Source organism: Varanus komodoensis, unplaced genomic scaffold (genome assembly GCF_004798865.1).
Source record: "Varanus komodoensis strain SLA01 unplaced genomic scaffold, ASM479886v1 scaffold12, whole genome shotgun sequence".
Lineage (NCBI taxonomy): Eukaryota > Metazoa > Chordata > Lepidosauria > Squamata > Varanidae > Varanus > Varanus komodoensis.
This window is the reverse complement of record NW_025335349.1, coordinates 27780026-27803206: the sequence shown is the minus strand read 5'-3', so window position 1 is coordinate 27803206 and position 23181 is coordinate 27780026. Positions and strand designations below refer to the sequence as shown.

Below are 23181 nucleotides of genomic sequence, written 5' to 3'. Positions count from 1 at the left end.
AGATCCATAGTCCAAGACTGTCACCACCATACCACTCCGTCTTTGGAAACTAGGATAGTCATAAGATGTTGAGCTTTGGGCCTTCTATTGCATGCTTTTAACATAATGTCTATTTAAAGTACACAATACCTGAAATAATGCTTTTTATTGGGAATAATCCAAGGAGCATACAAAATCTGGGAATCTGACTTGCTGAGTTATGCCATGGTTTTTTGTTTCCTTCCACCTATTTGTGTGCTATTTTTCCACTTTGGAATCTTCAAGCATCATTCAGCTACAACCTAGTGAAGTTGAAATAAGAGATCCAAGTTAAGAACAATAATAGCAATCCATGAGGAAAAGAAACAATTGGATAAAAAGCCAACACAAGTAATAGACACAATCAGTAAAGCAGAGACTATTGAAATAGTAAAAGAGCTGAAAAATAATAAAGCTACAAAACAATAAAACCTGCATAAGGGACAGTTCTATCATTAATGGTCTCACAGCATAACCTGATGCATGTCTGCTCAGAAGTAAACCCATTTGAGTTAAATGGGGCTTGCTTCCAAGTAAGTAGGTATCGGACTGCAGCCTAAATGAATAAAAACATCTATTTGCTGTATGAATGAACGTGTCTGGGGAGTGTGTTTCACATGTGGGGTGCTGGAAGGGAAAAGACTGCTGAAAGGTCCTCTTTGAGTTTGCTTGCATGGAAGAAGATGCTCTTGCACATTCCATTTAAACATTGGTGGTTCTTAATCAAAGTATTTAATCAATGCCTTGTTTAGTAGGGAAAAACTCTTACAAGACAGCAAAGAAAATTTAAAGAATGTGATGACTGTGACAATGATAGTCTGTTCTACATTTTTAGTAGCTATACATACGTATTGCCAAATGCCACTATATTTCCTGAGTGTTTCTGAGTTCCCTTTTTGGCTCCTTCCTTCCTTCCTTCCTTCCTTCTTTATTTATGTTTCGATTTATATCCTGCCTTTTTCCTCAAAGGGCTCAAGGCAGCTTACATCATTCTCCTCCTCCATCTTATCCCCACAACAACCCTGTGAGGTAGGTTGGACTGAGAGTCTGTGACTGGCCCAAAGTCACCCAGCTGGCTCCATGGCTGAATGGGGACTCGAACCCAGATCGCCTGAGTCCCAGTCCCACCCTCTTAACCACTACACCACACTGGCTCTTACCACTCTTATGGCTCTTATGCACCACTCGCTCTGTAAAGTGGTCAAACCAGAGGACAATCTGGAGGATCCAGAGGATGATCTGGAGCACCTTGAGCGGAACATCTTAGCAGATCATACTGCTTGAAGGAATCCTGGAGTGGATCAGGTGGATCCTATGCTTTTGGATGTGAGATCATTGACCTGTTTCTTCAGGATACTGCCAGCCTTCTTTCTCTTTGAGAGACAAAAGCCAAGCTACTGCCTAATCCTTAGAAATGCAGATGCTGGAAGGTGGAGTCTCCACTGGCTACAGGGTGAACCAGTGTTTGTCTAAGAATTAAGAGTTTGCTCATGCATAAGAGCTTCCTGTGGCATTCCTGATCTGTGTCTGAGCCCTGGGTGGCCCAAGCTGAAAATCTGCCTCTGTTTTGGCAGATCATTTGTGGAACAACATCTGTTCTCTAGTTCACACAACATCCCTAATACAGGGGTAAAGGTAAAGGTTTCCCCATGACATTAAAGTCCAGCCATGTCTGACTCTAGGGGGCGGTGCTCATCTCTGTCTCCTAGCCGAGGGAGCCAGTGTTTGTCCTCAGATAGTCTCCATGGTCATGTGGCCGGGAGGACTAATCACCGAGGTGCACAGAACACTGTTACCTTCCCACCAAAGTGGTACCTTTCTATCTACTTGCATTTGCATGCTTTCAAACTGCAAGGTTGGCAGGAGCTGGGATGGAGCAACAGGAACTCACCCCATTGTGCAGATTCGAACCAATGACCTTTCAATCAACCAGCCCAGCAGCACAGCAGTTTAAACCACTGTGCCACCTGCATCCCCAAATACAGGGGTGCATCTCTGCAAATATTTTGGTCTATGATTCCCATAATGTATCTGTTGTCTAGGGCAGATGGATGATGTAGGTCATAACATCTGGGGGACAACAATCTGCCCACCCCTTCCCTAGTTCCTCTTTGAATCTTGTATGCTCCATACCTTCCACAGACCTCTCCTTGGAGAATCACCCAAACCCTTTGTGAGCTCCTGTTTTCACAGGTTTGGTGCACTGTATCCTCATAGGAGCTCCATCCCAGCTCCTGCCAACCTTGCAGTTTGAAAGCATGCAAATGCAAGTAGATTAAAAGTTACCACTTCGGTGGGCAGGTAACAGCGTTCCATGCACTTCAATGTTTAGTCATGCTGGCCACATGACCCCCGGAGACTGTCTGCGGACAAAGGCTGGCTCCCTCGGCTAGGAAACGGAGATGAGCTCCGCTCCATAGAGTCAGGCATGACTGGACGTAACATCAAGGGGAAACCTTTACCTTTACCTTTATCCTCATAGAGAATATGGTATAACCATCAGATATGATCAGGTGCCATAATTTCTGCACGCTAAAACTGAAGTGTTCATGGGGTGGTGCCAGTCAGAAGCCCAGCCGCAATCCAGGGGGTATTCCACTTCCTTTTAAGAATGTCCAATACGAACATTGCAAGCTCCATCAATGAAAAGTGACTTCACTTTTGTTTGCTGTTCTGCATGCCTGAAGGGGAGCTGCTTGACTGATGGCCCCTTTGATCAGTAACCTACTCCATCTTCCACTGACAGCCAAACACAAGAGGTGGGGAAAAGCCATACATAGCAAATAAATAACTGTGTGGTTGTAGAAAATGCATAGAATTCAAGGAGCCTCTTAAGCAGAAGTAATTATTTTACTGAAATTCTTGTGTTGAGGCCGATCCAAAACTTAGTAAAGCCAGAATTACTGCTTGTTTTGAAGCACTGTTAGCTTCATATGTTTGTAAGTGGAATGACCCAGTTTTGTTATTAAGAAAAATAGTATATGCTACTTCATCCCACTACAATGTGCTTGAAAAGCATATTTGAAAAGTGACTTAGTGGGAATTTTAGGAATGCAGATGTTAATCAAGACCATCCCCAAAGCAGTGCCCCCAAGGTGAGTTCAAGTAGTGGCATTGATCCATATCGATCAACCACATCCAGCAGGTTCCATCTCTAAGAGAAGTTTTTGTTTAAAGCTTAATTGCCCATTAGAGACCACACGACCTCAAAATACTTGGTGCCAAAAGAGTGTGTGTGTAGGAGGAAGGATGAGTGTCCTTAACTTCGTGTTGTGGTGGAGGCGGGGGAAATTAAAGTATCAAATGTGGCTTGGTGGGAAGGTTTAATCCCTCTTCTCCTAGTCTGAACTGGGGCCCTTCACACTTGCACAAAAATAAAATAAAAAGCTATGATCACCTACGCATTTAGCATTGGGCATGGTTTAGTGTGCCTTCGACAAAAGCTTACTCAAGTAATTGTGCGCATGTCATCCTTTGATGCTGTGCTCTCCCTCCCATTCCTCTCACTCCCTTGGCTCATGCTTTGCTTCCTTCAGTACAGAAACAGAATCTCTCCGGCTCGCCTCTTCCAGCTCTTTGTGCTGGTTGAACAGGCTATGGGAAAAGACTGTATTTTCAGTACTGGCATCTGCAGCTTTGGGGCAACAATTCCAGTTGGACTTACTGGGATGGGAGATGGAGATGTTGGCCTCCCCTCCTCAGTGGCTGTGCCTGAGGTCAGTTTCCCCTCTGCTGATAGCGGCAGGGAAGGGAGTTTGTTTGGGGAGGGGGGAGGTTTTATCTTCTCTATCCCCCAGAGACCCCATCTCAGTGGGCAGGGAAAGGCTGTGTAGGTCACACTGCGTAACCCCGTCATCACTGCTCCAGACCTGGGGTGGGTCTGTGACCCTTCCCCCCAGTGGACAGTATGGCTTCTTCTGACCACTTTCCTCTCCAAAGAAATTACTCCCCTGGCTGAGATGTCAGAGTAGACTTCAAGGCACCATTGGGAGCAAGCCTTGAAAGAAATGCAATCATGCTCTATTAGTTAATTGCTCGGCTGGCCTAACTGAAAAAACAACAGAGAGAGGGATTGGGGAAGGGGTGGAGGAGAGCTGCCATTAAAGGGAAGTCTCTCCGGCTGAAAAAAATCACTAAGGAAAAGGGAAGCCTGCCCCAAGTCCATCATAGAGTAGGTCCTCACTTCCGTTAATTCCATGGAAACAAGACTTCAGCTCTTTGCTGTGCTACATGTGATTTTAATGGGCTTAGGCATTCCTGGCTTTGCAAAAGATACAGCTATATGTGCAAGTTATTTAGTTCTATACTTTGGAAGTATTTTTTTTGCTCCATTCATTTGTTTGGAACAGGGAAAGGAGATGCTTGAAGAAGGAACAGTTACTGTTACCCCCTCTCATACACTAAAAGGGATGGTGGTGGTATTACTTCATATGGGGTTCCTTGGGTTGGTCCTAATGGACTAAGTGCATTACTCATGATCTGGGAGCAAGAGAGAAATGTGTTCCACTGAGGTTGATCCCCACCCTCTTGCCCTCAGGATTTACCCATATGGTACCTCCCAAACCTGGGCACAAATTATAGTCCTATATTTGTACATTTCTGAGCTTAAGATCCATTCCACAAACAAAGAATGTGTGTTTAACAAGTGTACCTTTAGGGGAAAATACCATGAAAAATGTGTATATTTCCAAAATGTGTACCAACATAAGTTAGTGCATGGGTGCATGTATACAGAAGCCCATATGTTTACAAATATATACAAAATTGTATACATTTATTGTGCAACATGAACCATTTGTACACGTTTTATACATTTTAAAATTAAAAATTACAAGCAGATAATGGATAGAATGTGCTTGACTTCAGAAAGCTGGTGATCCCAAGATAGGTAGGTCCATCCATGATCCCAACTATCACAGGGCATGTGCAGTGTAGACCTAAACAGTTTTCTCTTGGATGAGTCTGTGCCATCAAGAACCTCTCTTAGCATTATTTGCAAGAATTGGATGTGCAGTTATTAGCTTTTTGCAAGTGAAGCATTAATAAGATGCTACATTTTTATTACATTCCTATACTGCCCAAGAGCCCATGTTCTCTGGATAGTTTTCAACAATTAACACCATAAAATACAAACTAATGGTGTATTTCTTGTTTTTTTTAATTGGCTTTTAGATTATATTTTATGAATTTCTTACAAAACTGCTTAGCAAACTTACAGTATCAAGTGATAGATAAATAATTTAAACAAATAAATCTAACAGCAGGAAGAGCCTTGAACAGTCATAGTAGAATTCAGACAAGGCATGGCTTGCATCTGTTTTTCGCATGGCTGACACTGAAATCAGGGAATCCCAGGAATGCCTCACAGCTATTGATGTGGTCAATAGATGTTCACAATCAGGTGCAAGCAGAATGAAACTATCCCATGGTCACCAGCAGTAGCGTTGCAGTAGACACGCCAGCAGGTTGCAGATGTTGTGCTCAGACTGCATCATCCAAGCTACTGTTTTGGTAAGAGCTGCTGCAGCCAGATTCATGTCGTGGCTTGCACACAAAACCGTTAGATAGGAGGGAGTAGGAACTCATCTAGAGACTTGCCGCTGCAATAGAATCGTCGGTTGGTGAAAGCACACCTGACTGATGTGTTTCTTCAAGCCATTAGGATAGAATTGCATTTTCTGTAGCATAGTGGAAGGGGTTTGCTCTGCCTGTTCAAATTAGGTGGCTCTGTGTCACAGCTGCACATTTCTGCACTGGGATGAAGACACGGGCAATGTATTTTAGGCTATTTTAAAAGCTTTTCTTGCTAGCTGGCATCTGTAGCAGAATTGTGAGCTTGGACTTGTTTGGGATGCCATCCCATCAGATGGGGTTGAAAGGCACTTGCGTAGGCCTGCTGTGCTATGTGTACAGGAGACGGGGTGCTTGACAAGGAGTGCTCCCGGGGCTGTATCCTTCAGCTTCCCCAGACCCATGTTTTGAGGGATGGCTGTTACTAATCCAGCTCTGAAATGGATTAAGGTTTAAAGAAAATACCCAGCCTCCTTGCTCATCTTGCTAGACCTTCTCATGGCCTTTTGAATCACAATGCTTGGAAAAACGGGGAAGACTCTTGGGCACCCACTGGCTTCCTTGCCAACTCTCCGTGTGCAAAATGGAGCTTGCATTGTTATTCTGAGGAGAAAGTCACTCTGCTTGGTGCCACCAGAGTGTGTTTCATCGGGCAGCAGAGTGCACATTCATGGCAGCCATGTTTTCCATGCCCAATGTGGTCAAGAATGTTTTCCTGGGTCTGATGTCAAATGTAGAGACTTCATAACACAAAGAATTTGTCCCAAGGATAAGTCCCCCAAATCGCTTGCTTAACAGCACAGTGAGCTTTCCTTCCAGCGTCCTTCCAAGTGTTCAGGATCAGCTCTGAGAGTATTTTTGTCCTCCCTCCATTATTTTAAGTGCCTTTCAGACCGTATCCCTGGCACTATAATCCTGGACATTTGCTCTAACCTATCTAATTTCATAGCAGCCCCAGAGTTCTTAACGCAGACATTGGTGAATCTGTCTTAACCTTGTATTTGTGATTGTACAGTGTGATTTAGGATGTGCTTGTTAATGCTTTTCCCGGTGAGCTTCTTTTTAGAATGATTAACTTGATGCTTGTTGACCTGATAAGGATTTTATAAATATAGAGTACTGACAGCATTGCCAGGTCATTGACTGTTTTCTGATACAGTTACACTCTGTCAGCCAGTTATTTAGAAGGAACCACGATAATCAGGCTTTCTTTTAGGCACAAAAGCTCTATGCAGGAAAGTAAATGGAATTTTCTCACTTGTACTAAACTGACCTGCATTTGGTAGAAAAAGTGAAGATGAAGCTGCATGTAAATTCTGCTGCAACCTCTCTTTAAGATCTGTTCTGCAGAAATAATCTGGGAATATAAAATGTTTGCAAAATTATCATCTTTTTGATTCTGTATGCTCGCTCTCAGAGAGGTTCAGGCATAGTGCAGGTGATACAGATAAATTACAAACAGTCTGTAAATAGCTGAAGGGTTCCCAAAATCTTTAAACGGAGTGTACCATAAGTTATTATGGTAATGGTCCTATGCCACTGAAAGAAGGATTTCATTTCAAGAGTAACCATATTCAGAATGGGAGGGATAAACCCATGCACGACAGCTCTGCCTCCAACAACCTCACACATAACCCGTTCTGTACCTCACTTGGACATGAGTAGAGCCCTCTGTGCCATCAGGACCCCTAAGAAAGCGGGGTTCCTGGCTGTGTCAAGGTGTCTTATATGGAAAATTATATAATATAGAATTGCTTTTACCACATATTTATATATATTGAAATTATGTTATCTAATGTGCTGTTACACTTTTGGTCTTGAGATCTGTCTCAGATATAGATGGGATAAAAATGTTTTAAATAAATTAATGATAAATAAAGCAAGGATAAACTGGCTGCGGAGCTCCCTCGTTCCACACAAGGACGCTGATCGGCCATGGCAGGCACGCACGTTCCTGTCCTTCATGTTCATGTTTGTTCTCACTATTTAGGCCAAGTGGTTGTATAGGACTAAGTAACTTCAATATTTAATTGACTGGCCTTTTTTCCCCCACTGCTGCTATCAGAAACCAGCACTTGCAGTTTAGGAAGTAAACCAGATTTCCTCAGCAGACCATTTTCCTACAAGCCCTTCTGAGAGTTCTCTTTTTGCCACCACACCAGAAAGAAGAAGGAAGGAAGGAAGGAAGGAAGGAAGGAAGGAAGGAAGGAAGGAAGGAAGGAAGGAAGGAAGGAAGGAAGGGCTGCTGTGCAGAATTTTCTCTGCACATTCCCCATTGTTTTGTGGCAGGCATCATACCTCCCACCCCTCACGCACAATGCGCTGGGAGGGCATTGTTCCAGTGCCTTGACGAAGATGCAGCATGATGGCCAGGTTGCCAGTTCAGTGGTACTGCCGTTACCTGCAGTGACAGGTGAGAGAGCTGTATTGCTGCTGCTGCTGCTTTATACTGTCAAGGAACTGGTGGAAATTTCACCTTGCCTTAGAGAAATGCTGTGAAATAGTCTCCAAAATGCCCTGCCCACAAGTAGAGAATTTCAAGTGGCTGTTTGCACACAGGCCATTGGAATCCAGTTGTATATTTCTATGTTCATCTGAATGATTACTTCCCATCCAAGGGAAGTACATCCCAGTTCTATTTCATATGGCCATCAGGTCATAAGGAGATAAATGGTCCTTATAACTGTGCTTGGAAGAACTAGTTAAAATCTGGGATTTTTCCTGGTTTATTTGTTCAATCTCACCCATGATTTAGAACATAAGTATCTCTGATTCTTCTTCATAGCAGTCAGTTTTGAACCTTGCAAAGCTTAACAATATTGATTTAAGAAATGCAAATTTCCTGGGAACATTAAACTGAGGCTTTTGAAAAGAAAAGTCTGCTGTCTCTCTTATTTTTGTTAGCTCTTGGTGTTGATTCAGAAGCATATGTTCTCCTAAATAAACATTGGAAATGTTATTTTGAACTCTGTAATGCTTCTCAACTGTCCTTAGGTTAAGGAACAGAATCTGAAGTAGTATCTCATCCTGCCTTAACAGATATTAGAACTAAAAAAAGGTATTGTTGCGGTAATTCACTTTTCTCAATGCATCCTGAGTTCAGAGTTTGCTTTGGAAGATTTATTGAAAAGTAAATGGAAGGCCAGGTGCAAGATAACTGAAGTGTTATCAGTTAGGATAACACTTAGGATCATAGCAGAAGATTAGGATCATAGCATTGGGAGTGGGGCTGGGGGAGGGGGCGCACAGGCAGCAGGGAGCTTTAACCCTTTCCTTCCATTATGGGACCAATCCAGATCACACACATAGGCCTGCAGTTTCTTTTGCAAAATGATAATCCATAAAGCAAACACATTACTGTTTTGCAATAGAAATTGCAAGCACGGGAGAACCTGGTCTGAAGTGAACCTATAGCCAGGACTTGGAGTTAAAGCCATCTACCACCACACTATGTTCCTGATCAGGATTATTTTATTTTATTTTATTTTACTTTATTTCCTTTTCTATGCTGCCCCATAACCCGATGCTGTGCCTGGCCTAGAGTAAATATGAAAAGAACCCATTAAAATAATTCCCTATTGGATATAATAGTCTTTAAATGCAAGAAAAATGTGCAGAAGCACAATTGAAACCAATGCTGAGGTACTGTCTGCATGTTAACCTCATTTTCGTGAACAAGGCTTGCAATCTATGCTGAGGGTTGGTGCACGGACTCTAATAGCTCTCATGAATGTTGTGCAAGATAGCAGTGCTTCTTTTAGCATTTCTGGGATGTTGTAAAAGCAACATGAACAGCTTAAAGCAGTTAGGAAGTTGAAATGGAAGATATGGCGTTGCTCTCCTTTTATGGTTGCTTTTGTTTTTTCTTCCTCTAGCTCAGCAGAATTCACCAAAAATCCATGAAGGCTGGTGGGCTTATAAGGAGGTGGTCCAGGGAAGCTTTGTTCCAGGTAAATGCCCTATTTTCAGTTCAGTAGGTTGCTGTTTTATGCTGGTGTATATTACCATGTACTAGTTAACCTTACATTTAAGAGATTTAATATGTACTGATACATATGTACCTACCCATTGCAACAGACATCAGAAAACCAATAATCAGATAAGCACCATTTCCCCTCACTTTGGTGATATTTATTTGGTTATATATTTGGAAAGTCATGTGGTTTGGAAACTTTATTGAATTTGCAAACTATACATCTTAAATTTTTGTCTTATGAAGTCAGGAGAGATGAGAAAACCTACTACTGCCTTCAACTTCACTGAAGTCAACGAAATCTTCCAGAGATCCTTTCTGCCTTTATACCTTCTATAAATTTTCCAGGGAAATTGCAATCACAAGAATGGAAAGAAGTGATTTTAAATAAAGGAACATTAGGGAAGACTAGCTGTTTTTTTTAAACTATCTAATAAATGTGGGGAGAGGCTGATTCTGGCCCTATTCCAAGTAACTGATCCTGGATATTATGAGTCAAAGGGCTTAAAGGATTATTTCTTTAGCTGTTGTTTTCCTAGGAAGGTGTTGGTATTAAGTGGGAAGATGCCAAGAAATGAACTGGGACCTTTTCAAAGCAAGGAATGTGTTCTGTTATTGAGCTATTCTCCCTCTACAACGCTGGATGCATGCATTGTATTAACCAGCTATTTCTCAGTAGATCTGAAAGACACAGTTTTCAAATGTCACTGCATAATATTGGCTTTTTGAATGCGCATTGGTAGCACTTGAACTGAAGAACAACAAGCCACAAAACAAAATCCCTAGAACTGTTTTTCAAGAGTACAGAGCAACCGCAAATCCATCTCATCAGCTTCAGCCTGGAGTGCCCAGCAAACGCAATTCTAGTCCCCAAACGTCTAGATGCATAAATAGAATAGAAAGCAGAACGTGCTAAGTAATTCCACATTTATGCTTCAGGTCCTGCAGAGATTTGTCTTTGGTGAATACTGCATAAAATGCAGCCATATGTTCCATTCTGTTTTTGTTATTGCTCCAGAGGCTGACAGGCTGTTCTAGCAATGAGTTCAGTGGCTGCCTTTATTTTTTATTTATCCTTTTGCTAAAACCAAGAAAATGTTGTATGCAAAATGTAAGAATGTGCCCAAAGATGACATTTCTCCTAGGCTAACATTTATGTCACCTGTTCATGAATAGAGAAAGAGTGTGGTTCTGTTAAGTAATGAATAATCAACTGATAAATTATTTGCAGATGAGCCAGTAGAACAAAACGCTTCAGAAGGACATGTGGTATACAGTGCCGATGCTGTGGCTTTATATTTTTTGCATTTGTTGGAATGTTTATATTTCAGTTTATGGCAACCGGTAGGCAAACCTCTCTGGGTGGTTCACACAAATTACAGATCACAAATACAAGATAACAAAATGTAGTATAAAATCTTTAACCTGCAAAGTTTAAAATGGTTTAAACAGCTAAAACAGTTGCAATGAGATTCTAGATCTGAGGAAAACAGCAGACATAAATGCCCCATCCAATCTCATCTCATGTCTGGGAGCAGAAACAGTATTAAACTGGTGCCGAAAAGCTGATAGTGCTGGTACCACGCAGGCCTCACAGGGGAGGTTTATCCTGTAACTGGGGCACTGCCACAGAGAAGACCCTCTCTCTTGTTGCTAACCTTCTGCACATACCTCAGAAGTTGATCACAGTGTCCTAGTGCATTCACGTTGGGAGTTGTACTCTGTCAGGTATTTTAATCCTGAGCCATGAAAGTCTTTATTAGCCAAAACCAGCACCTTGATTCAGTCTTTGAAACATACAGGCAGCCAGTGTTAGCAGTCCACAATTCTTACATGCACAGACCTTCTGGCCTCAGTCATTTATCTGTTTCTTGAATTTCTCACAAGCTACAGCTTCTGAACAGACTTCAAGGGCAAACCCACATAGAGTACATTGCCATAATCTAACTTGGAGGTTACTAGAGGACAGACAATTAATACAGGTTATTCCTGTCCAGGCAGTGGTATAGCTGGGTCACCAGCCCAAGCTGATAGAAGACAATCTACTTTGTTGATGAGATGATTTGTAGTATCTTTATAGTAGGCCCAGTCTCCCCATTTTGGAAATAATTATCTTTCCAGTTTGGAATAATTCTCTTCCAGTTTGAGCTAAATGTGGTTTGCTACTTCTGAACTATGATTTGTGTAACTATGGCTTACTGAAACAAGCCAAGATTATTAACCATTGTCTGAGGTTTGCTCATTTCAGTAAATCATAGTCAAAATTAATCATCATTTCTTTTGATTCAAACTTGAGAACAAATGGTAGTTGGTTATAAATAGAAGTAGATGCTTTCCATCTCCTTAGTGCAGCTGTGCTGGAGTCTGGGAAGTTCACATGCGTTTCGGATCATCTAACCTTGAACTAACTGCCCCTTGTGCACTTTGGGGAAAGCTTATGGGACAGGGATTTCTTCCCTCATTAGACTGAGGCAAAAATATTGTATGCCACGTATGCAAGCCACTAGTGATATGTTAAGGCTGTCATCCTCCATCGGGCTGCAAAAAACATGGTTTCCCATTGCATCTAAATAGATGTTTTCTAGCATTGGCAAAGTACTACCTTAGTTGCTATTGTGACAGATGTAGTTACTTAAAAACAGCTATGAAAAACAAGCAGTACTTGCAATGCCTGCTCCTCCAGGAATTACACTGGCTTTATCAAAACAATTTCTCAGAGGTTTTCTCTGAGGAAGCCCACTGAATTTTACTTTTGCTTTAGGCAATGTTTCAAAGATTTGGGCAAAATATGTGTAAAGAATGGGTGGGATGGCCCACCCATTCTTTGGCCATCTGACTAGAGATAATAGGATGGTTCATTTCCCAGTGGCCCCAGTGAAAATAATCGTCACTGAGGCCAGGAGAGTAAATTATACTTGACTATCAGTACAGAGTTTGTTTTTTTCACAAAGGTGGGTGGGTGCCGATATCTTTTCTAACTGTGAAAGGAACCAGCTAATTTCTGTGGAGCACCCATAGTTGACCCGCTGACTGGAAAAACAAACTTTGCTAGTGGCAGGAAATCCTGGTTTAGCAGCCTGGGTGAATGTATGCTCAGATCCACAGGAAGACATCTTTGTCTCAAACGTCAGCAGTTTTATTGGTGAGAACACCCAGGAAAAACCCCTCTGCAGAGACCAAACTTATAACAGTGCTGCCAGGAAGAGGTACACCCACCAACTACAAGTTCCCTGAGCATATACAAAATGTTTTATAGGTTTCAAGTCACCTACTGAGGAGCGGAGTTGATGATGAGGGAAGAATAGGTTCAGTTCAAAAGATAGAAACATTGAAACGTAGAATCAGAGCAAGTTAAAAGGGGTCTCCTGGGCCATCTAGTCTGACCCCAGCGCCAGTCAGCTGTGCTCATAACATGCCTACCATGTGCACCTCTTTCTTCCTTGCAATTCAGTTCCAGAGAACATCAACCCCCAAAGGACCCCCCTGTGACCTCTGTCTGCTCTGTTGTCTCTTTGTGTTTCCCACTCCACATCCACATCCTCCCTCCAAGCGTCGAGTGGCCGCTATTTTGGGAGCCACAGTGGCAGCAGTGGGGGGTTCCTCATTCTGCAAGAGGTGCTGCTTCCCCAGCATCTTTCCACTCAGTTGCACTCCACCTTTCCTCCACGGTGCTCAAGGGGGGCATGCATCCATAAACAGAACAATATAATTAACTGCAGGGGGATATGACACAACGTTACAATATCAGTGATTAGCGGAGAATTGACATGGCAAATAGTAAGACACATGAATCATAATGGATCCTAGTTGTGGGTTTTGACATGCAAGCACAGGCAATTTCATAAGAACAGGAAAATCTAGTCCAGGCGGCTCATAGCAGCCCAGCAGAAAACACGATACAGTGTCTCATCGAAGCAAAATACAGGAGCTAACAGTGTGACAAGTCAGGAGCACCAAAATACAGTAGAGGACTAACTTTGTAGCAATGTAGCAGCTACCTCAGATGAGCGGAGAGTCTCAGTTTCTTAAAGGAGCAGATGAGTGATGAAGCCTCCATGCTGAGGAAGAAGCAGCAGGGCTGGAAGTTCTCATTCTTTCTGGGCAAGAGGAGGAGGGGCACCGTAGGTTGGATTTTATGTCGCAGAGGCATGTACAAGCAACCTCACTTTATAAAGATTTATTTGGATTTTCCCAACACCAGCGACAGAAACAAAACAACAGCTTTGCCGATAAAGTAGCAAAATAGGAGCACAACCATTTGGGGCTGAGTAGACTTCAGTCCCTGGATAATGGGTTTGCCTTAGTCTTTGTAGGCCAGAGTAGATGCCTTTTGGTAGTCCGTTCAACCTCCAAACTCTACTGTTGTGCCAGTGCTATATAGTGACATGGCATGATTCTGTTTTGGTTTTCAGGATGGCATTCACCTGGAAAGGTGCTAGGATAAAACAAGAATCACCCGTTCCAGGAATGGGACAACAAAGGAGGCACTGAACTCTCTGCAAGTAGATTGTAGTGTCCCTTTTCTGTCTTCTGGCAAATACACACCTGTTGCTTGCCTCAGCCTCTGTATATTTAACCCCCAGGCCATGGGCAGTTGTAGGAGAACCAGGATCTGTAACTTGCCTGCTAGCCAGATGTGAGATTGTTTGAAGCACCACCTCCCAAAGCCTGGCCTTCTGCCCTCTTTTTTGGTGAAGAGCTAGTAGTTGACCTGAAAAGTGCTTTTTGTGAAGTGTATCAAAATACCTTTTAGACATAAATGCCACTCACTGACAGTGTGGGAGAAATAATGTTCTTTGTTTACAAGGGAACTCAGACAGCAGAGTGAACCACAGTAATTTTCTCAGTCTTAAGCAAAAACACAAGCATACCCAAGTGTGACCCTGAGTAAAAAAGTACACATGCCCAGAAGAAATTCTTCAGAGAACTTGAGCCTGCCCACTATTTAAAAGTAAGTAAATAAATAGATCTGTGCCTTCTCTGCTAGGTGCTGGAATGGAGACATTTGTGCAGCTGAATATGTTTTCTTATTTTACTAGAGGCATGTTCATTCTTTCCCTGAGGAAGTCCAAGGTAGCTGACATGGGATGCCCCATATTATTCAACAGCAACCCCACCCGACTGATAGCAATTGCCTCTCAAGCCCCCCAGTGACGTTTAGGACTGGGCACTGATTAAGATCCAGAAGCAGAGCTGCTGTACCACTGGCCCTGCTTTGCAGATAGGGCACTTCTGTGTATTGCGGTTCCACACCAGGGTTCTGGAAGCAGCTCCTGAAATGTGCAAGCTGCATGGCTGAGGCTCTGCAATTCTAGGAGCCTTTTTGACCTGGAATGCTTCCAGGAACTGAGCTTCATCCTTTGTGTATTCAAAGCCACTGACCTTTTCCTTGCAAAGTGTTCTTTATTGACCAAAAGCACAAAACACCAAGAATTGATTCTCTGAGCATGCTGAATTGTTGAACCCAATCTAGTGTCCAGGGACTCTCTTTATGAGCATGCCTAGGCCCCATCTCTGAAAGTGAGCACGCCTCCTTTCTATGTGCTGATCCTCAAATTGGGCCACCCTTCTCTGCTGACACTGCATCATGGAGTTAAAAGCTGGGCTGCCTTGCCTGAGTCTGAGAAATCGCCCTGCTCAGGGTCCCCTCCCACCAATTATGCATCTCGGACTTTCCCAGAGTCTGCCTGTCCACCTGGGGAGTTTGGCCTTGAGAGAAGCGCCTCTGCACCTCTCATCTCAGTGACTCAGTATGGCCACATTCCCAGCCTACTTCTCTCCCCCTTCCCCTTCCCCTTCCGATTCTTCTGGGGGCCAGCCAGCAGCCCTTGAGAACATGCCTCCAAAGCAGCCCTCTTCTTCACTCACAACAGACACTCCTTCCCACAGGCCACAGTGCAACTTTTTAAAAAGTGCAATGACATCAACTCAGTGGCAAACCACTCTGTAGCTCTGTGGGGGCACTTAGAGGAGCTAAGTTTTGCTTGTTTGAATGAATAAATAATCACTTTTATTGCCATCGTGTATACTGGAACAATGAGGCTAATAACTCCCCAAAGGGCCGCAAGTGAGTTGGGTTTCTTTTATTGCTGTTAAAGATGATGTCTTCGTCTCCCAGGGAAGAAGGAACTGCAGCCCATTGTGGGTCGCGGTGCCAGTGGGTGTGACGTTGCTGGTTGGTGCTCCTTGCATCCTCTGTGAGGATGGCTTTTTGGGGTGGTTAACAAACTACACCACAGCCATGCAACACTTCAAAGGCTCTGGGTGCTTTACCAATCACCCTGCTGGGTTGAGAAGACATGAGCAGCAAACCTGGCAGGAGTAGTTGGGAGACTGACCCAGCCATGTGCAGGGTTGGTTCACAAGCCCTGGAGGCTTATTCCCCATATTCCTATTTATTTATTTGGGTATTTTTATTCCAACCAATTACATTGTGCATCTCTGGGTGGCTTATAAATTCCTGTGGTGAGAACTGGACAAATGTTTGGTCCTCTGCATATAGGGTGGCTTTGAACTAGGAAATCCTCCTTGTGCTGGCCTTTTCCCATTAAGGCTTTCTTTTAAAAATTCTCATTAAACACAAATGTTTGCTTTCCCTTATTTTTCAAGTCATGATTAAATGTATTTTTCTCTGCATCGAGGTGCATTCCAAAGAAAATCACTATAACAGAATATCCAAAATGATAATATCAATTCATCTGCAGGTACACTGGTAGCAAGTATTGAGCACTCTGATTTTTATCACTTACATAATCTTATTATCTGGGCTCCATGTGAAGTCAGTGCAGAAACCCATACTGAATTATTTCACCTTCTTCAATTACTATAAAGCACACTTCCTTTCTTGCTTAGTGGCAATTTATTACATGCAAACTGCATGCTGTTAGTCAGTACTATGTTAGTGGATGAGGACCATCACACTGAAGTGCAATAATTGTGCTATTTATCAGCCTCAGAAGAAATGTATATAAAATAATTGGCAGGGGTACTTGCACAGAAGGGAGCATGTTCTCCAAGAGGTTCTTGTAGAGGAAAGTGGCCACAAACACACTTGGTTTGCCAACCAAGCTTCTTTCTGTTTGTAAGAAAGAGGATGCATATGCTCCAAATAGTTTACTGCATACTTAGATCATGCAAACATGCTTCATCCTCTGCAGACATGTGAATGTAATTATTTTATTAAGAATTTTAAAAACCCACCGAATTTTAAAAACCCACTGCTATACTATGCTCAGGGCAGGTCAGAACAAAACACACACACAAAGCAATCAATTAAATACACAATGTAGCTTCATGAAATGATAAAAAAAAAACAACATGCAGCTGCAAATGCCAAAACAAACTAAAAAGGGACAGCTGCACCAATGTTTATAGTTCCAGATGTGTTTTGAGAATCTTTTTGAGGAGAGCTAAAACTTCTAACACAAAAGAATATTTCAAAGCAAAATTAAGGATCTGAAGAAAGTCACAATTGATATGCTTATTACAAGGTAGAAAGATAAAGATGAACAATTATGAACAAGCAGTTATATGGCAACTACTAGCAGCTGGCAGAGATGAGTCGAATGGGCAGGGCAGCAGCACTGGCAGGTGAGAGCTCCACCTGCCTCTCCCAATCCAGAAATTGCACTTCTCATTCGAGGGCTTCCTCTGTGATAAAGGTTCAGCCTCTGGCCCCTGCAACAGAGAGAGTGGGAGAGCTGCTACGAAGGCATGGTTCTTCCTGGGATACTGCCATGGAGTATTTCTGATATGTTGTTTTCAAGGTTGCTCAGAAAGAGCAAGAGAATCAGTTAAATAAATGCATAATATGAAATCATAAAACCATTATTAAAACTCAAGCATTCAGAAGGAAGTGGGAAGAAATATCAAATAAGCCAGAGAATTATTCGGTATGTAGGATGAACTCCTAGCTAAACAGAAATGTTTTCCAAAGGCAACATAATGGCAACAAAGAAAGAATTGACTACACAGGCAGAGTGGTTCATAGTCTGGATGCGACCCCAGAGAAGGACATATCTTGTATTCTCATCAAAAGTGTTTCAGAGTAAAGCTGGAAGATGTACATCTCAAATGAGGGGAAATGGTCAGAAGTTTTTAAAGACTTAAATGGTGATAATGAGTGTGTTGAATTGTGCTTGGAAATTTAAGGCACTAAAGGAAGGATGGGATTATCAGAGTACTGAATGTTTCTCTCTCCTCTGATTTTGATCCAAGTCGAGCCCTCAAGGTGGCTTATGGCAAATCAAATAAATGTGGAGTTTGCTTGTGGACTCCAATATGCCTGCTCACACCTCTTGTAATGCCCTCTCCCAGCCCATCCTGATCTGTATTTTATTTCTTCCTCTGCCATGTCTTGCCAGGAAGCTGGATTGCCGCAAAGCCAAGTGCCACTCTCCAGTATGGCTATTCCTTGGGTTTAAAAGAGCTGTTTTGTATTTTGGAGTGTATAATACCCCTCTGCCAGCTACCTAGTTTTGGATATTTGTTTTCCCTCGCCAGTTTGCCTTCTGAGAAACTGGCAACATGTGTTTTGTGAATGGCCAGGGCAGGCATATTATGAATGAGCATGCCACCCCCATGGCATCCCTGCTACCTTTGCTCAGCATGTCAAATGTGCCCACCAACCCAGAAAGGTTGAAGACCTCTGGAGTAATAAACAGCTGTATCCACAAAATCCTAACAGAAGCAGCCGGTGAATGGGATTGACACAGATCTACTTACAGAGCCTTTCAGGTCAATACCAGAGAGGAGTAGTTAATAAGGCAGAGCACCACAGCAGTGTTTCTGGTGGTGCATTGCTTTCAGCCTTGGGAGCAGTTAAGTCAACCTCAAGCAGTTTATTATGGCCCAGTTGTGAATAGCTGGCTTCTACCTCCCAAAGATACTGGAAAGCAGAATGCGGCATGGAAAGTAAATAACTGAAAGCATAATTATAGAATGAAAAAGTGTAGGGGAGGATCATATTGCTGAGTAGCATACCACTGTGGAAATGCAGAAATGCAATCTCATTCCGACTGGAATTGCACATCCCATTAAAGACTACATATTGCATGATTATTTTGGCAACCCGTTCCTTTTCTCAATTCTGCTTGGAGAATCTGAGTAACCTTAAAGATTCCATCAAATTCTAGGATGTATGTTTAACGGCTGGGTCATAAAAATGAGCTGCCTCACCACCAGGACTTGGCCTGCCTGAAGGAATGGGGTTTGTACTGGCCCTCTTTGAAACATGGCATGATGTGCAGGGTGAGCAGAGATGCCTCTGCCTGTTCCTTCCAGCTCAGCACTGGTAAGGGGCAATAGAAACCTCCAGGCTTTCTCTGCCTCTTCTCCCGCTATATGTTCATCAGGCACAGAAGCTGCTCATCTCCACCACCAGCCCAGGCGAGGGGTAGCAGTTGGCGTGTGGGCTTCTCCCCCAATCCCCAGTGTACCTCCAGTGTTGGAAGAGCCAGGTTCATGGGGGCAAGCAAGATCCTCAAGGTCTGGTCAGGAAACGTATCTTCTCCAGAGAGTTGTCGGCTTTGTTTTGGCTGTCCAGGAATACACGAAATGAGACTACATGCAAGGTTGCCTTGTAACATTGCTTCCTGTAGGGCACTGCAGTACAGTGCTTTTGTTTTGTTCTGTGATGGTCGGCAAGGTGTCAGGCAGAAGATGCTGCAGCCGGGGCTGCTGGGCCTGAACCTGGGACTGCCTCATGAAAAGCACACTCTGCACCTAAGCTACAGCCCTTCCCCTTAAGGAAAACCTGGTCTGATGCTGGCTAAAACACTTCTAGTGGTTAGTGAGAAGTCGTATTACACAGGGAGCAGGTTGGCATTTGTAGGTTTTAGCCATTTGGGCCACTTTTGTTTGAACAGCTGTTGAAAGTATCTCTGTTGTGATGTTTAGCTGTTAGGAAAAGTTGTTGTTTTCAACATTTCTAAGCCATCTCAAACTCCAAAAAGGCTTGATAGAAATCTATAGATAAACGGTGTTTGTGTTTTAGGACTTGTCCTTAGTGAAATATGGAAAGTGGTCGGGGAAGTTTGGTGCCTTTCCATTAAGGATCAGCCCCGCACCCCACCCATTAGGCAAACCAGCTCTGTGCACGTCATGCCAAATGCGCCCATCATTCATATGGCCCTGCAGGAAGCAGATTGTTTTTCAGAACCCCGCCGTGCTGCAGTGTGTGAATGGATTATTAACAGTTTAGCCGAGAGTGGCTTTGCATATTATGAGGAGGAAAGTGAATGTTTGACTGTGCTGGTATTTTCCCTTGATGCGCAGACAGGAAACTTGCCCACCTCCTCCTCTGAGGAGAAACAGGCTGCTATTCATATCCCAATCACTTGCACCTCCCCATGGGTTCCCACTTGTCACATTACAGTAATCTGTCCTAGAGTCGACCCAACAGGCTGCTTTCCAAGCCACTGTCCTAGGTGCTGACATCATTTCAGCACAAGGTTTGCAGTAGAAAGGAAAGAGTTTTCGAGGAGAATGATTTTCTGGGAAGGCATCTTGCTCAAAAGCAAAGGTGGTCGCCCTGATGACATTTCCTTCAAGGCGTTCCACCCAATTATGGATATTTTTGCTATTAAGTGGTTTTGGAAATGCAGCCAAAACATTTGGCAATACGAATGCCATTTCTTCCACTTTACAAAGGCTGCATAAACTGAAAGCAAGGCACAGATTAGCATCATTGTGACAGTGCCGTACCATGAACTGATCAGCATAATTTAGAGCAGCACTGTGCAGAAAGCATTTTCCTCCTAAAGCACAGAGAGGGCAATTTTAAAACTTGACTGAAGTCTATCTTTTCTAGAATTTGGAGGCTGTCAAGTAAGTCATGTGGTTTTGCCGTCTGTTCCTTGCTTCTTGCACAGACAGGCTGCTCATGGGGGGGCTGCTATATGGATCAGCACTCCTTACTTTGATTCAGCTGTCTGGTCTCAAAGGCCCCAGCAAGCTTTTCTATGCTAATATCCCAAAAATGAACTTCAATCAGGGCATCTGCCATCATTCGGCATGTGGGACAGGAATTTTATTGGAATTAATTATCTCAGATCAGTGTTTTGCTTGCTGTGACACCTCGCCTTATAATTTGGAGTTTTGCATAAGATGGACGGTGGTAGCAGTAATTGCTCCCCTAGTGCTATGATCTGCCATTTTGTACAGTGAATTTTGCATTATGTACAGAAGCTGGAGCCACAGGACATGAGCACCACCCAAAGTAAGGAACTCAAAAGAAAAAAAAACCCACCCTGAAAAGCAGTATCTTCAGCTGCCATTTTAATTTCCTTTTCTAACAGCCTTCTGCAAGGCTCTTGCATATAATGCTGGTGCAACTAAGAATTCATTTTGCACTTTTTTCCTCCTCAAACTGGGCACTTAACTGGTCATTTCAGAATATGCAACTTGGGCAACAGAGTGCTGGTTAACATGCTAGCCAGATTTCCTGTGTTAGGCTGGCCTTTGACTATGGAAAGTTGTGCCACCAGTTCATCTTTAAGAGGCCGCAATAGTTCTTGCCTTTTTGTGGAGCCAAGCTCTAGCTAAAGTCACACTTAATGCCTTGGGATGACTTGCAGTGATAATCTCTCTCCTCCACAGACAAAACGCTAGCACAGAAATCACCCTGCTTCCTAACAATCTGCCTGCTTGAGCTGATTGATATAACCTTGTGTTTGGCATTGAGGAGTTACAGGCTGCTGGTGGGAGATCTCAATATTCATGCCAAATGTTCAGACCATGGAGCTGTCCCAACATGTCACCAGCACATGAAGCATGTGGAGGTGGGGTAGACACCAAGTATGTTTGTCTGTTCCGATCTCATCTTGCTTTAAAGGGCGTGTTTCAGTTACTGTAGCCCAATGACAAGCCCTTGCCTTTCATGTCTAGTGGCATCTTGCAGAAGGGGATTGACTGGTTGGGTTCAGGAGGTGTTTAATGCCTGAGACAAAGGATGCTCCTGGCATTTTTATCATTCTTCGGGCTTCCAATTCCAGTCATAATTTTGTTGACTTCATCGATATACAGTGTAAGAGAGATTTTTCAGCATGACTGCCCATAGTTCGTCTTTCATTTGCATGGCATTTTTTTAGGCGTTATTTCCCAAATGCCAGCCCAGGTTACAAGTCACTGAAGCCAAGGCCTATGAGGTTGTTTAACTGTTAGCACCCTGATTTACCAGTCTGTGCATGGCAGTCTTCCTGTGGTGTGTGCATATTAGTGTATAGAGAATGGCAGGAGTCGTCTGCATATCTGCATTCAGCAGAAATAAATGTTTACTCGCATTTGCTAAGGCACCATTGAGAAACCATTAGGGTTTATTACTTAAATACAGAATAATAGGATTTTTAGCACATGTTGTGCTTATAGATTGCCAAAAGCTCTGTGTTCTTTTAATTATGTTTTATCAAATGCAAAGTTTAGTGGATTATTATGGCCGATTGTTGCTCATTTTTGTGTGGCGGACAAGGCAGAATTCAACCTGCAAGCCCCATTACACTCTCTTCCTTAGAGCAACAATTCCTTGTAGGAGTCCATTAGGGATTTACAGATCCTTGGCCTTAGAGAGCTTAAATCCTACTGTATTATGGGAATTAGCCAAGTGCAATCCCAGGCTGATCCCTCCTGTGGCTCGAGTGGGAGGCCTTTCTTTTGGCAACAGCCAGTCACCTGGGCACATGTGCTCCTTGGTCGTGTTGTGGCACCCATCCTTGGGTGCAGGCTGGGATGTGCCCTGCAGTTCAGATCAGGACCAGCCTTGACACATGGCATGCTGGTGTGAGCATTAAGGCCCTGTGGCCCCAGCGGGCTTGGCCACCGCCATCACCAGGCCCGTCATATGCCTGATGCAGACAGGATGGATTCATTTCTGTCACCATTTTAATTCCTCCAGAGTGGCCTGGCACTCTGGTAAACCTATGGAGGGCAGTATCTGGGGGGCACTGATGAGTCTTTTTCAGGGCTCCCCCTCAGACTTGTAACTGTGCTTAAAGTGCGAGATATTATGGCTGCCCAATATTGGGCCTATTTACACCCCTGGAAGTGTTGCCATGCATCCTTTTTCACAGACACATAATGTACATGTATAATGTATAGACATGTAATGATTGATGCAAGGCTAAGGGAGTTATATTCTTACATATTCAACATTATATTCGTTTCCACACCAGGTAAGAACCTTTTTGTTTGCCCAGCATTTTAATATTTAAATATTTTAACTAATTTTTAATGGTCATGCTTAGTCACATTTCACTTTATTTTATTTTATTTTATTATGTTTGTTGTATTTGTTTTGTTTATTTATAGTTATGTTTAACTATTTATTGTTATATTTGTAAGCCGTCCTGAGACGTTAAGGACAGGGTAAAAATACTGTAAATAAATAAATTGTAAACCATCCTGAAATATCAGTGATGGGACAGTATATAAAAGTTTTAAATACATACATACATACATACATACACACATAAAAGGAAGCCTTTAGTCAGAGGTGTGGTAGTGGGCATACAGAGAATTTATGTTCTATGATCTTGCCAAAGTGGGGAATAATTGGGGAAATTAGATCCAACTAGATTTAAATCAAATTAGATTCCAGAGGAAGAAGATCCCAGAGGACTTATTTG

The 23181-nt window shown here is 43.0% G+C and overlaps 1 protein-coding gene across 1 annotated transcript in view; it reads left to right on the top strand.

Moving 5' to 3' along the window:
• CA10 (carbonic anhydrase 10) overlaps window positions 1–23181 on the top strand; it is a 346588-nt gene that overhangs the window by 60876 nt on the left and 262531 nt on the right. Inside the window, exon 2 of the mRNA XM_044421652.1 lies at window positions 9465–9539. Coding sequence (XP_044277587.1) covers window positions 9465–9539 — 75 coding nt within the window. The remainder of the gene's footprint in view (window positions 1–9464; window positions 9540–23181) is intronic.